The 12,275-nt window shown below is 40.9% G+C and overlaps 1 protein-coding gene across 3 annotated transcripts; it reads right to left on the bottom strand.

Annotated features, from left to right (window-relative positions):
- Positions 1–3,542: 3,542 nt before the first annotated feature.
- On the bottom strand, positions 3,543–11,960 carry c1d (C1D nuclear receptor corepressor). Of its 3 annotated transcripts, none has more exons than XR_013790943.1 (6): positions 11,800–11,960; positions 11,018–11,189; positions 6,945–7,011; positions 6,326–6,381; positions 4,779–5,588; positions 3,543–4,729 (listed from the first exon to the last, which is right to left on the bottom strand). XR_013790943.1 is itself a non-coding variant. In XM_079512120.1 (5 exons), coding segments are annotated over exons 1-5 (507 nt in total). In that variant the 5' UTR covers positions 11,802–11,960; the 3' UTR covers positions 3,543–5,378. The 3 variants fall into 3 exon arrangements, 1 of the variants encoding a protein (XP_079368246.1); XR_013790944.1 differs by having other exon boundaries at positions 3,543–4,757; positions 4,802–5,588; XM_079512120.1 differs by having other exon boundaries at positions 3,543–5,588.
- Between the last annotated feature and the right edge of the window lie 315 nt (positions 11,961–12,275).

Genomic DNA, 12,275 nt, shown 5'->3' with positions numbered 1-12,275 from the left:
GTCATCTCTTTCATCCTCCTGCTATTCTAAATTCAGTAAATAGAGACAAAAAGGCACCTTATTGTATAATATTGAATTAAATATACCTCAATGTCATATTTTTCTCCTAACCATATTTATTGTTGTTAAGTGAGGAGTTCACGGTTTTCTTTTTTTATAAACTGATTGTTTTGGTGTTATTTGTGTAACTGCTTTAGCACTAAGTCCAGCACAGTGGATGAACTGAAAATAAGTTTTAGTCTATAAAGCAAACCTACTTTTTATGAGCAATTGTAAAATCTGGAAAATATGAAATATATCCTCTGGAGTAAGCAAACACAGAAAAAAACAAAACAGCTATTGATTGCTCATACATACATGTAGGAGTCTTGCATTCTGAAAACCTAACATTTTGAGGAACAGAATGAAAATATTTGATTGATTCACAAAAAAAGGGGAAAAAAGAAAGAAAAAAGGAAAAGAAATTTTCCACATTACAATTCCACCTTTTAAAAGTTATTTGCTCCAGTTTCAAAGGGGGTGAACAAGGATTAAAGAAAAAATAATAATCTTATCGTGATTAATCAGTGCACATGACAGAAGTTGAAGGGAAATAGGAGGTGGCAGAAATGACTGGATGTAATGCTTGGTGTGTCAAACAGGATAAAACAGGCCAAGGTCTTTCACCTGCCACCCAGAAACACATACACACTTATTCAAGCCAAGGCCATCACGTTCCCATGGGGTCGACTTACATTTTTAGAAATTTTGAGAGACTGCAGAGAGAGTTATAGGGTGAGGAGATGTCACGCCATGTGACACAGGGCATGAGTTGGATTTAAACTTATGGCATGTCCCAATCAGTTACAGTTGGGTGCCACCGATATTGTCCCTTATCATTTGACCCATTTAGGCCTGACCTCAAAATTAAAAAAAAATCCTTCTAAATCCTCCAGTTTTCTGAAATAAATATTTTCACGATTTTTCAAAAATAGCAGACCTACAAGCTCGTAGCGCGCCACTCGGTGGCGCGCTATGAGCTTGTAGATCTGCTATTTTTCAATAGCTAAATTATAACAATGTTTAAAACACCAAAAGGGGTTCCCGCCCAAAATGGGTTAACTGTCCTTTTGCGCAGATCACGCAAACCTCAGCAAAAAGAAAAGGACAATATCGATGGCCATCGTAACAGGGTTAGCCGCGGCACAGGCACCACCGTTTAACATTTTAAAATGTGCAATGTATAACTTTCATGTTCTACCCAGGATTCAAACCCCACATGATATAGCAAAGAAAATAAGGTCTGCACACTGGAATAAGCTCCAAAGTTTAAAATGTAAGTGGTTTCTTAACATGGACATGACGTTTCGAGCCTCACAGCCAGTGTGGAGTGCGGACCTTATTTTCTTTACTATTGTTTACCTCGGCCCAGTGCCGTCTCCAGGCACAAATCAGCAGGGGGGCATACTTTTTTTCCAAAGGGGGCACTTTTTCAAACCTCCCCTGTGTATAACAAATAGTCGCCTATTGACAAAGTGATGCTTGAAAAAGGCTACAAGTAGGCTACAATTATGCAGCAGCACCAACAAACAAAGAAAAACAAATATGTTGAGCATTATGTCTTCTTAATGCATATATTACCTTGTATTTCTATTAACTATTCAATTAATTTGAACATGTATATATTTACAATAATCATGGAGAACTTATAGATTTAACATTTGTAAAACATTAAAATATTGGTAGGGTAGGGTACTACTGGCCAATCTGGACAGAATCCAATCTGGGGGGGCAATGCCCCCCAGTAGAGACGGCACTGCCTCGGCCTGGCCCCTGGCGTTTAGTTAGTGGATGTGCATGCTCTATTGTGTTTTTCTACCACTCAAGATAGGCCTGTACCCACCTTGTCAATGTAAACACATTATGCATTACATACATGCATTACTAGCTTCAGGCAGTGCTAGATGTCAACCAGTAAGTGTCCTGGCTACCATACACCTGGATCCATTTGTCTCAATGGAAGAGCAAGGAGACAACCTACAGTTGGAGGCCATCGATATTGTCCTTTTCTTTTTGCTGAGGTTTTGGGCGGGAACCCCTTTTGGTGTTTTAAACATTGTTATAATTTAGCTATTGAAAAATAGCAGATCTACAAGCTCATAGCGCGCCACCGAGTGGCGCGCTACGAGCTTGTAGGTCTGCTATTTTTGAAAAATCGTGAAAATATTTATTTCAGAAAACTGGAGGATTTAGAAGGATTTTTTAAAGTTTTGAGGTCAGGCCTAAATGGGTCAAATGATAGGTCAATATCGGTGGCACCCAACTGTAGTTCCAGCCACTGCAGATGTACTAGTTATATTGTAATAACATGCTCCATACCATACCCGGTTAAAAGGTTTTCTTCATAAAAATGTCTGGGGCTGCAACTTGAATGGAACAAATCCCCTTACGAGAGATAATGAATTAACCATTTGCTGATTGAGCTCTGGCTGGGAGCCTCCTGACAAACTCCCATCTGGCCCAGGGAAGCCATTTTGGTCTGGTGCCTTTCACTTTCTATAATGTAAACTTCCTCACCACAGAGCAGCAGCCTGCCTCGCAAACAGCACAAATAAACAACCGTGGGGACGAAAAATGGAATTTGGAGCTTGTTAGCACAGGCCATTTCGACATGAGTTTGTTTGTTCAAATTTTGCTTGGACGGTGACCTAACTCCTTTATACCAAGCACATGTGCTCATGAGGGCAAAGGAAGGAGAGCATTAGCGAAGGGGAGAATACATATTTTTCCAATATGCAGACAGGGCCGTTCATCAGTGGAGGCTTGACACACATCTTTGAAAAGGAGTTTGAATCAACATCTCTCTGGAAAAAGTATGGGACGGGAGTAGAGATTTTGGCTAAACAAATGTCATTTTTGGACGCTGCGGCAGGGAGGATGAGAAAAGCAAGGGGATGATGATGAAAAGGATGAATCGGTTCATTCCTGAGGAGCTAACTCACCACGTCACTGTTTCCTGCGCTTGATTAGAAGGACCCAGTGACTCGCAGGCACATTAAGATTAAAATCTCTGGTTGTCCAGAGGGAATTACTAAAAGGAAACAATATGGAAGTCTTAGTTATTAGACTATGGTAACATGATTGAAACTGCGCTGGAAGGTATATGGCAGTAACAGATTTCCTTGTGATCCAAAGGTCATAAGTTCGATCCCCACAATGATCTGCTGCACTGTATAAGGCAAACGCTGCTTTGAACTTCCAAGTACTACACATACAATACTAAGAGTTGCCAAAATTCTATCCATACACTGTTGCATACCAGCTAGTGATTGCTGGATGACCCACCGGGCACATTATACCTACCTGACTCGATTTTTTTTAATCAACAACCTGAAGTCTCTTTCTCATACACCTGTTGCAGCACAGGGTCCTGGACCATTGATCCAATTCAATACAATATAATACAATATGAAGACAACAAATTCATTGTTCATTTTTTGTGTCGTTTAAATTTAGTTTAAATTTGTATTTTAGTGCAAAAAACACAAAGCACAGCACAAATCTCACCAAATACAAAATTCTCTTTAAACTCTGAAAACATTAAAAGATAATGCAGAATTGCACCATTACATGGCATATTCAATAAAGTTGAAATGGTTATACTGCAAGGGAACAGCAAAGCACGCAGCTGCGCATCACTTGTTAAAAAATGCAACACATTGAACACAAGCTTAGATCTATTCCAGGAGATAAAGACAGAAGATACTGAGGGAGAAAGATAGCAGTATAGGAGGGAGAGCTGCCACAAAGCTTTTAGTTCGTTTGTTGCCCTGCCTGCAGGAAACTGATCATTTCTTTCAATGCATTGATAGCATTCGAAGCGGGTGATACTTTCTACTGAAGCTAATAAAATATGCAGATGTATTGCACACAAGTAAAACTAAATCTAGCACTTTTGGAAAAAAAGCTGGAAATGCACAATTCAGATCAATGTTTTGACAGGATATCATTTAATTATTCAGTCAACTAAACAAACAGAATCCTGACAGAAGACATCCAGTCAGGTGTCCAAACAAAATGGAGTTCAATAGACCTCAGCTTACTTGGGAAGTTTAACCATAGACATCTTCCGTGTCTCTGTTGAAGGCAAAGATTTCCAGAGATTCCTTGCGAAGCATACGTGTGCGTAACAGAATAGGACGTTCAGTAGGCCAATCAGAGGCAATGTAAATGTTTGTTTTCTTATGCCAATAAAGCTCCCCTGGATTGAATTGATAAGTCCCGGAGAAGACACGCTGTGATTAGCCAGTGGTCACCTGAGTGGCAGTGAGAGACAGGGGAGTCGCATGAGTGACGCCACTTGGGCAGCGACGCAGCGTGCCTTCAGCACTTCCGCTTGACTTCCTGCCTTCAGTGGAGACACGTCGCTCCAATGAACTGCAGCGGCCAATGAGGCATCTTTTTTTTATATCTATGAGTTTAACTACTTTCAAAATGGTGTCCGTATTTGGGGCATGGCAGTATAGACATGCCAGGGGGAGCAGTGACGTATTGAGCTTGCACATATAAAAAAAGATTCTTGCATCAAAAGTCAGCTCATTGTTTTTAGGCCAATAGGAAAATACCATGGCCAAGCCTATAAATGGTTTATATGTCGTATATGACATCCACAAAAAACAAAAGGATAACACTAACGATAATCATCAACAAGTGATTCATAGAATCACAATGCAGAAATTACGGTGGAAGCCTCAATCTTGATAAAAAGCTAAACAATTCTATTGCAGTCAAACTCAAACCCATGACTGGTCTTATTCCAGACTATTCATAACCACCAACACACTCCCTTGGCTGGGGAAGATATTAACGTACCTACAACTTGCAATTAAAATGCCCTTTTCTTAAAGAAAACATAATACTGTATGTCTTTGACGGGGGCAGTGTTGAAATTTACAATGTTATAAAATAATTCTGTATTATTAAGACCAACTTTGCCAAAGGAGCTTTCTCAATGATCATGGACTGACTGATTGATGATGCTAATAGTTTATTTATGTTGGCCTGATTCATTTAATCCCCGTTTGTGATCTACTGATTGATGATGCTAATAGTTTATTTATGTTGGCCCGATTCATTTAATCCCCGTTTGTGATCTACACGGTCACAATGCGTTGTGATGCATTATGTGAGCAGGTAGAGCTCACACAATTAGCTTCTCGCTAATCGTTGTATGATGGAGCATATAGCACTATATAGGTTAACTGACATTGTCCAAGAAAACAAGACCAACACATTGATTGAACTTAGGGGTTCAACCATGTGATTAGTACATTAGGTTCGGCCGTGACTTCATTATAAAAAAGGTCAATGTTGGATGCAACTCAAATCTAGATCAAATTCTACTCAGACTTCTTTGGCCGTTTTGACTGTTCGCCACGATCCAGGGGTGTTCCAGGCGTCTTAAAGGCTCTGTCCTTTTTGGAGCTTCCTTCTTCTGCGTCATACAGAGCGTTCCTGATGAAGCGAGCAGCGGCCCCTTTGTCCAGACGGGCAGATTTCCTCTTTTCTGTGATCTCCTTGACTCTGAGCATATACGACCTGATTCTCTCCTAAGGAAGACAGAAAGTGGATGAAGAAATGCTGGACAACACACAGAAGAGTTTAAGGGAGAACATGGAGAATGTTCCTAACAGGAACTTGCAGGCGTGACCACATTACCCCCATTCTGGCTTCACTTCACGGGCTCCCTGTACGTTTTTATTGTTTGTTTTGACTGAATGGTTTGGCACCTCAGTATCTCTTGGAACTTATTGAGGTTTATACTTCCCAAGGTCACTGTGGTCTGCGGGCCAGTTAAATCTTAAGGTCACAAATACAGAGGTGACCAAGCCTTCTGTCGTAGCCCCCACTTTATGGAATGCGCTCCCATCCCACATCAAACCGGCCCCTTCCATCGAGACTTTTAAATCTCGCCTTAAAGGTGGTTGCACACTGGACGCGGTTTTCGGAAAACCCGACGGAAAAACGTTGCTAAAAATCAGAAAACGTGTCCAGTGTCCACTGCAGGGACCTTAAGACCCACCTTTATACCGTGGCTTTTTAACCCCGGTTGAGAATTTCTATGGTCCATGTTTTGTTTTTCGCCGTCTGCTGACACTGCTGTGACTTGTATTCTACCGTGTGTTCGATGTTCTTGCTGTTGTTTTTCTGTGTTTTAGCTAGTAGCTACAGTGTATTTAGTTCTTATTTTCCTGTGCAGCACTTTGTAAACCTTGAGTTGTAAAATGTGCCATATAAATAAAGTAGATTGGATTGGAGAACAGGAAATGAAGGAAAAATAACTTACCAGTTCCTGTTTAATTGCATGTTCTTTGGGGTTGATTCCTTGTGTAACCAAGTACACTGCAAAAAAGGACAAATTAATTAGACTATGTTTCGCGACAGTCGCTTCACTTTGCTTCAGATCATGCAGCTTCAGTAGCCTAACTTGCAATTATACATTCATACACATTTCTGACATTTTATTGTACCTGCGATTCCATCTTTAAAGACCCAATGCGTGATATTTTTGGATGCAAGAACAGAAAAATCCTCTGCAGCCACATTGAATTTAGTTTACTTTTTCATTTCTCAAATAATTCATTCAGGTAGTGGATAGAGATTTATGGATTTCCTTTTTTTTTTTACTATGCATTTTATCCCATTTAGACCGGAGTTTTTTTTATAAAAAATAAAAGATAATAATGTTCATATATAGGCTGATCATCATCAGGTCTCTTGCTCGGCGGCGTCGCCATGCATAGTGCCAATCAGCTTCACTCCGAAGCCAATCTTCTCCGATGTGAGAATTCAAAACTTTGAATTTCTCATTTCTAATCTTGTACCGTCTGTAACATAACATAGCATAACACTGGGTTGACATTAGGTGTCAGTAATTAGAGACTAGAACAAATAACAATACTTACTCCAGAATAGTGAATTCAGAGTATATGCAGACATCAGGTCCAGTTTGGCCTGTTCCAGAGGATCCAGCTGTCAAAAGAAAATCACAGGTTAAATTAAGATTAATTTACATCAGTAAATATTTACAGAAAGGGGCTGTGAGGAAGAAAATAAGAAATTATATTATTATGATTGGTTATGTAACCTTATTTCCAGTACATGATGTTATTGAGTATTGACCTTTGTGCACTATGACACAATATATTTTACATGGCGTAAGAGCCAAGATGTCTCTCTTACTCTTAGGGCTGATAGCTATGACAGTATAACTATGGTCTGATTCCTTGTTTTTCTTTTCTTTTGTTTCACAAGACAACACAACACAAATGCAAATAAGTATACAATACATAACAAAACAGAGCCAACAAAAAAGACACAAATAAAAGACATGGCCAAAGCATTTCCAGGGGGGTCCCCAGCCAAAAACGTTGAGAACCCCTGTATTAAAGCACCAACACCAGCAGCAACACCACCTCCTTCTAAGACAGGGGTAACCAACCAGTCGATTGCGAGCTACCAGTAGCTCAAAGCTTTCATCAAAGTGGATCGCAGAGTGGGCGCGTGGCAGACGCACAGCCATCAACAGAATGTGTATTCGCTCGCGGCTATGTTTAAAGGCTACACTTCAAACAGGTCTAAAAACTGCCTCGGTTCAACGACTGTTGGTATTAGCAAGTCGAACCAGCGGGCGTCGGGGAGACAGTGGACAGTACACGCACGTACCTGTGTGTGTTTGGCACTTTGGTGTGGTGTGGAGCGGGCACAGCAGCAGCAATTGTCTGCAAGTTGCCGTTTGGGAGGTGACCCGTGACGGGCCATAACCCGGAGCTACGCGGCAACAGAGCCTATGCCAGCAGCAGCTCATCGGACCGCACGGGACCGGACAGCACAGTGTGTGTTAGAGAGATAGATAGATTTTATTTCGGTCCATAAAAGGAAAAAGGAGTACATACAGACGTACATACATTAAAATCCACTAATAACTAGTGGTACCAAAAAGGTGAAGGCAGAAGCCGAGGCTTATTGCGCCTACCCTTTTTGAACATCAACTCAAATTACACTAAGCAGAGAATATTGTCAGACAGATTTCATTAAAAAAAACTGTGTGTGTGGGAGGCTCAGCGGCACAGCACCGATATTGGCCTACAAACAAATTACAATGGCCAAATTGGCCATCATATAATGTAGACTGCTATGTGCACAGCACACTAAGTAAAATCCAGTGTATTGCAACCGCCAAAAGACTTAAGGTGTGTTGTTTTGGACAAAGACTTTTATTGCAGTTTACACATGGACCTTAGAATTTTCCTGGGTCGGCCATTATCACCCGTGCATTCCACGTCGTTTAATAAAAAAAGCATTTTTGTCCGATCGCCGAATTGTTTTTTCCCTTGTATTTCCTCCATTCCCCTTCAACTGTGCCTCAGCGCCGCCCTGTCGGTTGTCACGTGCATTATTATCTTGGAAGGTGTCACAAAACCTCAGAGTCACAGACAAAACTGCTTTTCATCCCGAACAATTCTGTGTCCAATTGAACAAACTGACATCAGCATTTGACTATAGATTTGTTAGGGAACAAGGCACGAGTCAAGTAGCTGCTTTTGTATCAAACCCTTTCTTCAGTACTGACATTGAACAGCTGTCCGTTAAAATGCAGGATGTGTTTGCATTAACTACATGTTAATGTGGAGATTTTTGAACTAGTAACCGACTATCAACTGGAGGGCAGAGCTATAGTAGAGACCAAGACTTTTGGTCAATTGTGAGCAGAGAAAAGTATCCCCTGATTGTGTCTTGTGCACTTAACCCATATACTGCCTCCTGCTGGACGCAGAGCCAACCGCAGACTGCCAAGCCGGTTTCAATGCAGCACACGCTGGACTCATATCCTGTCTGGGCGTCCATCTTTAATGCTGAATAAATAGCGTCAATGCTAGAGAGTTAAGATGAAGCCATCCTGGCTCTAGAAAGCACAAATGTTTCCATCTAAACCACCGGATAATCAGCAAAGATCATGCAAACCATGGAGAGCTCCGTAGATTTCGAGTTATTCAGCCTGTATAAGGGGTAATCCAGACGAGGACGATTTCGGTGTTTCTCGGGCAAGTAATTAGCCGATCTGCCCTTTTTGTCACACGGAGACGGCGTTTTGGGGGACTTTAACGGCTAATTTTGAAACTACCTTCCAGAGTGGGAAAGTTTGGAGACGCGACTTTCACGTCTGTGTGTACAGCGAATGCCGCCTAATTTGCTGAAACGGTGATGTCATAGTCCCCTCCAAACTAACCAGTGTTAATGGTTTATTTCACCATAACCACTTACATATAAGTATCACAGCTATTTTATATTTGCACATAATGTCTATAAATCTCTTATCCAAAAATAGCCGATCTGCAGCCCGCACGCATACCGTTGCTGATATTGAGCAGGCATGCACGAGAGAGGAGTTGTGTGTGAGGAGCTGATCACAGATAGAGGGAAAGTGTTATATTTGGCCTATTATTTATGCTATATATTATTGACCGCGTCTGTGTCAGACGCAGTCACAGAGAGAGAGAGAGAGAGAGAGAGATGCTGCGTGTTAAAAAATAGAAGGGGCGCGCTCTCTCTCGCTCTCTCTCTCTCTCACACTCTCTCTCTCTCTCTCTCACACACTTACTTTGTGCTTGCTGCTGTTTTCAGAAGAATTAATCCAAGGTTTGTCATATATTATGGTTTAGTAGGCATACACTTTAGCTGGTCAGTCAGTGTATTCAGACTCAGAGAGAGAAGCAGCACTGCTCTGCTCATTAAATTGATATGACGCATATGCGCATCTGATCAAGATAATTAGTTATTTGGCAACACCTGTGTGAAATACCAACGCTTTCATATAGCCTTTAGAATAAGCTTTTTCTTTTTTTTTGTGGCCATCTACAGGCCAGCCATGTGTACTGCATCTTTATCTTGAAAACGAAGCAGTTTACCGGTCTCGAGTGGACGTCGTACATAATTAACATAACCGCAATGTAGACGCAGTAAAGTTTTATATCGTTCGCAAACTTAGGCGGGGAACAGCCCGCGACGTCCTCGTGTACCCGGCCTCTTAAGGGAGGTGGACGGCAGCGGTTGTGCAATCCGGTCTAGATCCGGTTTGATATCAATAACAAAGCTTATCAGACGGAACATTACGCCAGAAGCAGTTGCTGGTTGGATTCCTTATGACGTTCCGCCAGGAGCAGTAAAACCGTTAAAGCTGTACAGCTTTAGTTTTTTTCAACCAAGGTTCAAGTTTTATGTTGTTATTAGACTGTTATAGACTGCTATTTTTGACAGGGGGCGGGGGAATTCGAGCATGGGGCTAAATACATCCTTTTTTTACAGCATTTTACAGCAATTTATTTATTAATATTTACTACAGTCCATGTCAGTTTGTCATTCAATAGATCTCGTGATCTGTTGTGGCCAGATATAATTTCTTGGGTCTAGTAGGACTATAGTAAATAATAAAAAAATAAATCAGCATATTCTTTTGTAAAAAAAATACATATTTTGCCCCGCCCCCTGTCAAAAATAGCTAAAACGAAAGAAAGCAGCAAATGAAAAACAATTAACACTCATCCTTTATTTTCTCTAATAACCTAAAACATGAACGTTCGTTGGAAAAAAACTAAAGTTGTCCTTTAAGCTGCATGCCACTTACTTTTGTGAAATATTAATACAAATGAAAATAATAAATCTGACATGCAGTCACTATAAACCAGATTTCAAAAGGCTTGACAGTTGCAAATAATGTGCAGTCACAGCAGTCTCATTAAAGGTGGGCTGACCCTGTGAGACCCCACTGTTCTAAGACAAGTAGAGCTGACCCGGTTATTTCCTATGTTTACATGACAACTTTAAATAGGATTGAACTTGAACTATTCTGAATGAAAAGGGGATTTAACTGTCCATGTAAATGTAGCCAGACTGATTGACCGCAGGGTGTTTAAGATGGATTTATATGTCAGCAAATATTTACAGACAGGGGGTGTTTCAGTCTGTTCTGGTGTCCTACCTTTTGCAGCGGGTCATTTCTGGGAACTGATATCATCGTCTGTATCATTGCATTTACAGATGTGACCGAGGACTCAAAGTCTGTGAGCTGTTCCTCTATCTCTGTGGGGTAGTCTTCAGCTTGATCATCCTCTTTCCTTTTCTTTGCCATCCTCTTTTGAACATCCATTTTCCTGTACAAACAAAGGCACACATAATATGAGAGGCTGGGTGTGCAGTGCACATCACTTTTAATTTCAAGCAGACAAATGTTTACATCGGCTATTTGAAAACAGCTATCTACAAGCATACAACGCATTTGATGTAACGTGTTGTGAGCTTGTAGATCTGCTTTCCAAAATATCTTGAGAATTTTTTCACAACACCCAAGTCTTCTATGGGGGTCCCTGGACAAACTATTTTCAGATGAGGTTCCATGGCTATATACATATTAATTTGGTGGTCCTTGCCCTGAAAAGGTTTGAGAAGCACTCATCCATTCTTCCCTTCAATTTCAACGCTTGTACGCTCGTACTTCACGATTATGTGTGTCATGTGTCATGTTTCAGGGCTAGTAATGGCAGAATCGATAATAAATCTACGAGTGTCTAAATCTTGGCTAGTAAGTTAGCTTGCTAACGTTAGCATCTGTCTGGAAAACTAAAGTTAGCTGCACGCCTGCACAGACTAGATAACACTGACGTCAACACATTGTGATTAATGATTATACACATTTAAGTGGCTGAATATCGATGCGCATTTAGTTCCACATAAACATTTAAATTGTAGTAAAATTTCACTTACATTTGCTGTAGTGTTCACTGTTCACCGTGAACGCACGTTTCAGTCGACAGGAAATGGCGTCAGACAACAACAGTTGTGTTTTGTTTTTCTTCTTCTACACCGTACTAAACGCTCTACTGTCCTCTGCTGCTTCGGAATGGAATAAAGTACATTTTCAAGAGGTATCCATAATCCTAGTGGTTTCTCGTTTCACAATGGTTATCAAAGTTGTGATCCGTAATCAGTCCCATGTATTACTTTATATCAATTCAAGATTAAAAAGGGTAATAATTCAAACTCTTGACATAGTACTAGTAGTCAAGTCAGCTGCCAGTCACCATAGTAACCCCAAGCGTCCGTGCCTGATTATGCTAATGTGGTGAAATGCCAGACTCCAGTCTGGGTGCAATGTTAGGAGATCTCTGGAGAAGACACTCAGCACTCAGCATTGGCAAGTTTTCAGCACTGCTGAAAACACTTATTTGAGTAGCTGCTGC

This window comes from Electrona antarctica, assembly GCF_951216825.1.
Source record: "Electrona antarctica genome assembly, chromosome: 10".
Lineage (NCBI taxonomy): Eukaryota > Metazoa > Chordata > Actinopteri > Myctophiformes > Myctophidae > Electrona > Electrona antarctica.
This window is presented reverse-complemented; position numbering and strand designations above follow the sequence as displayed.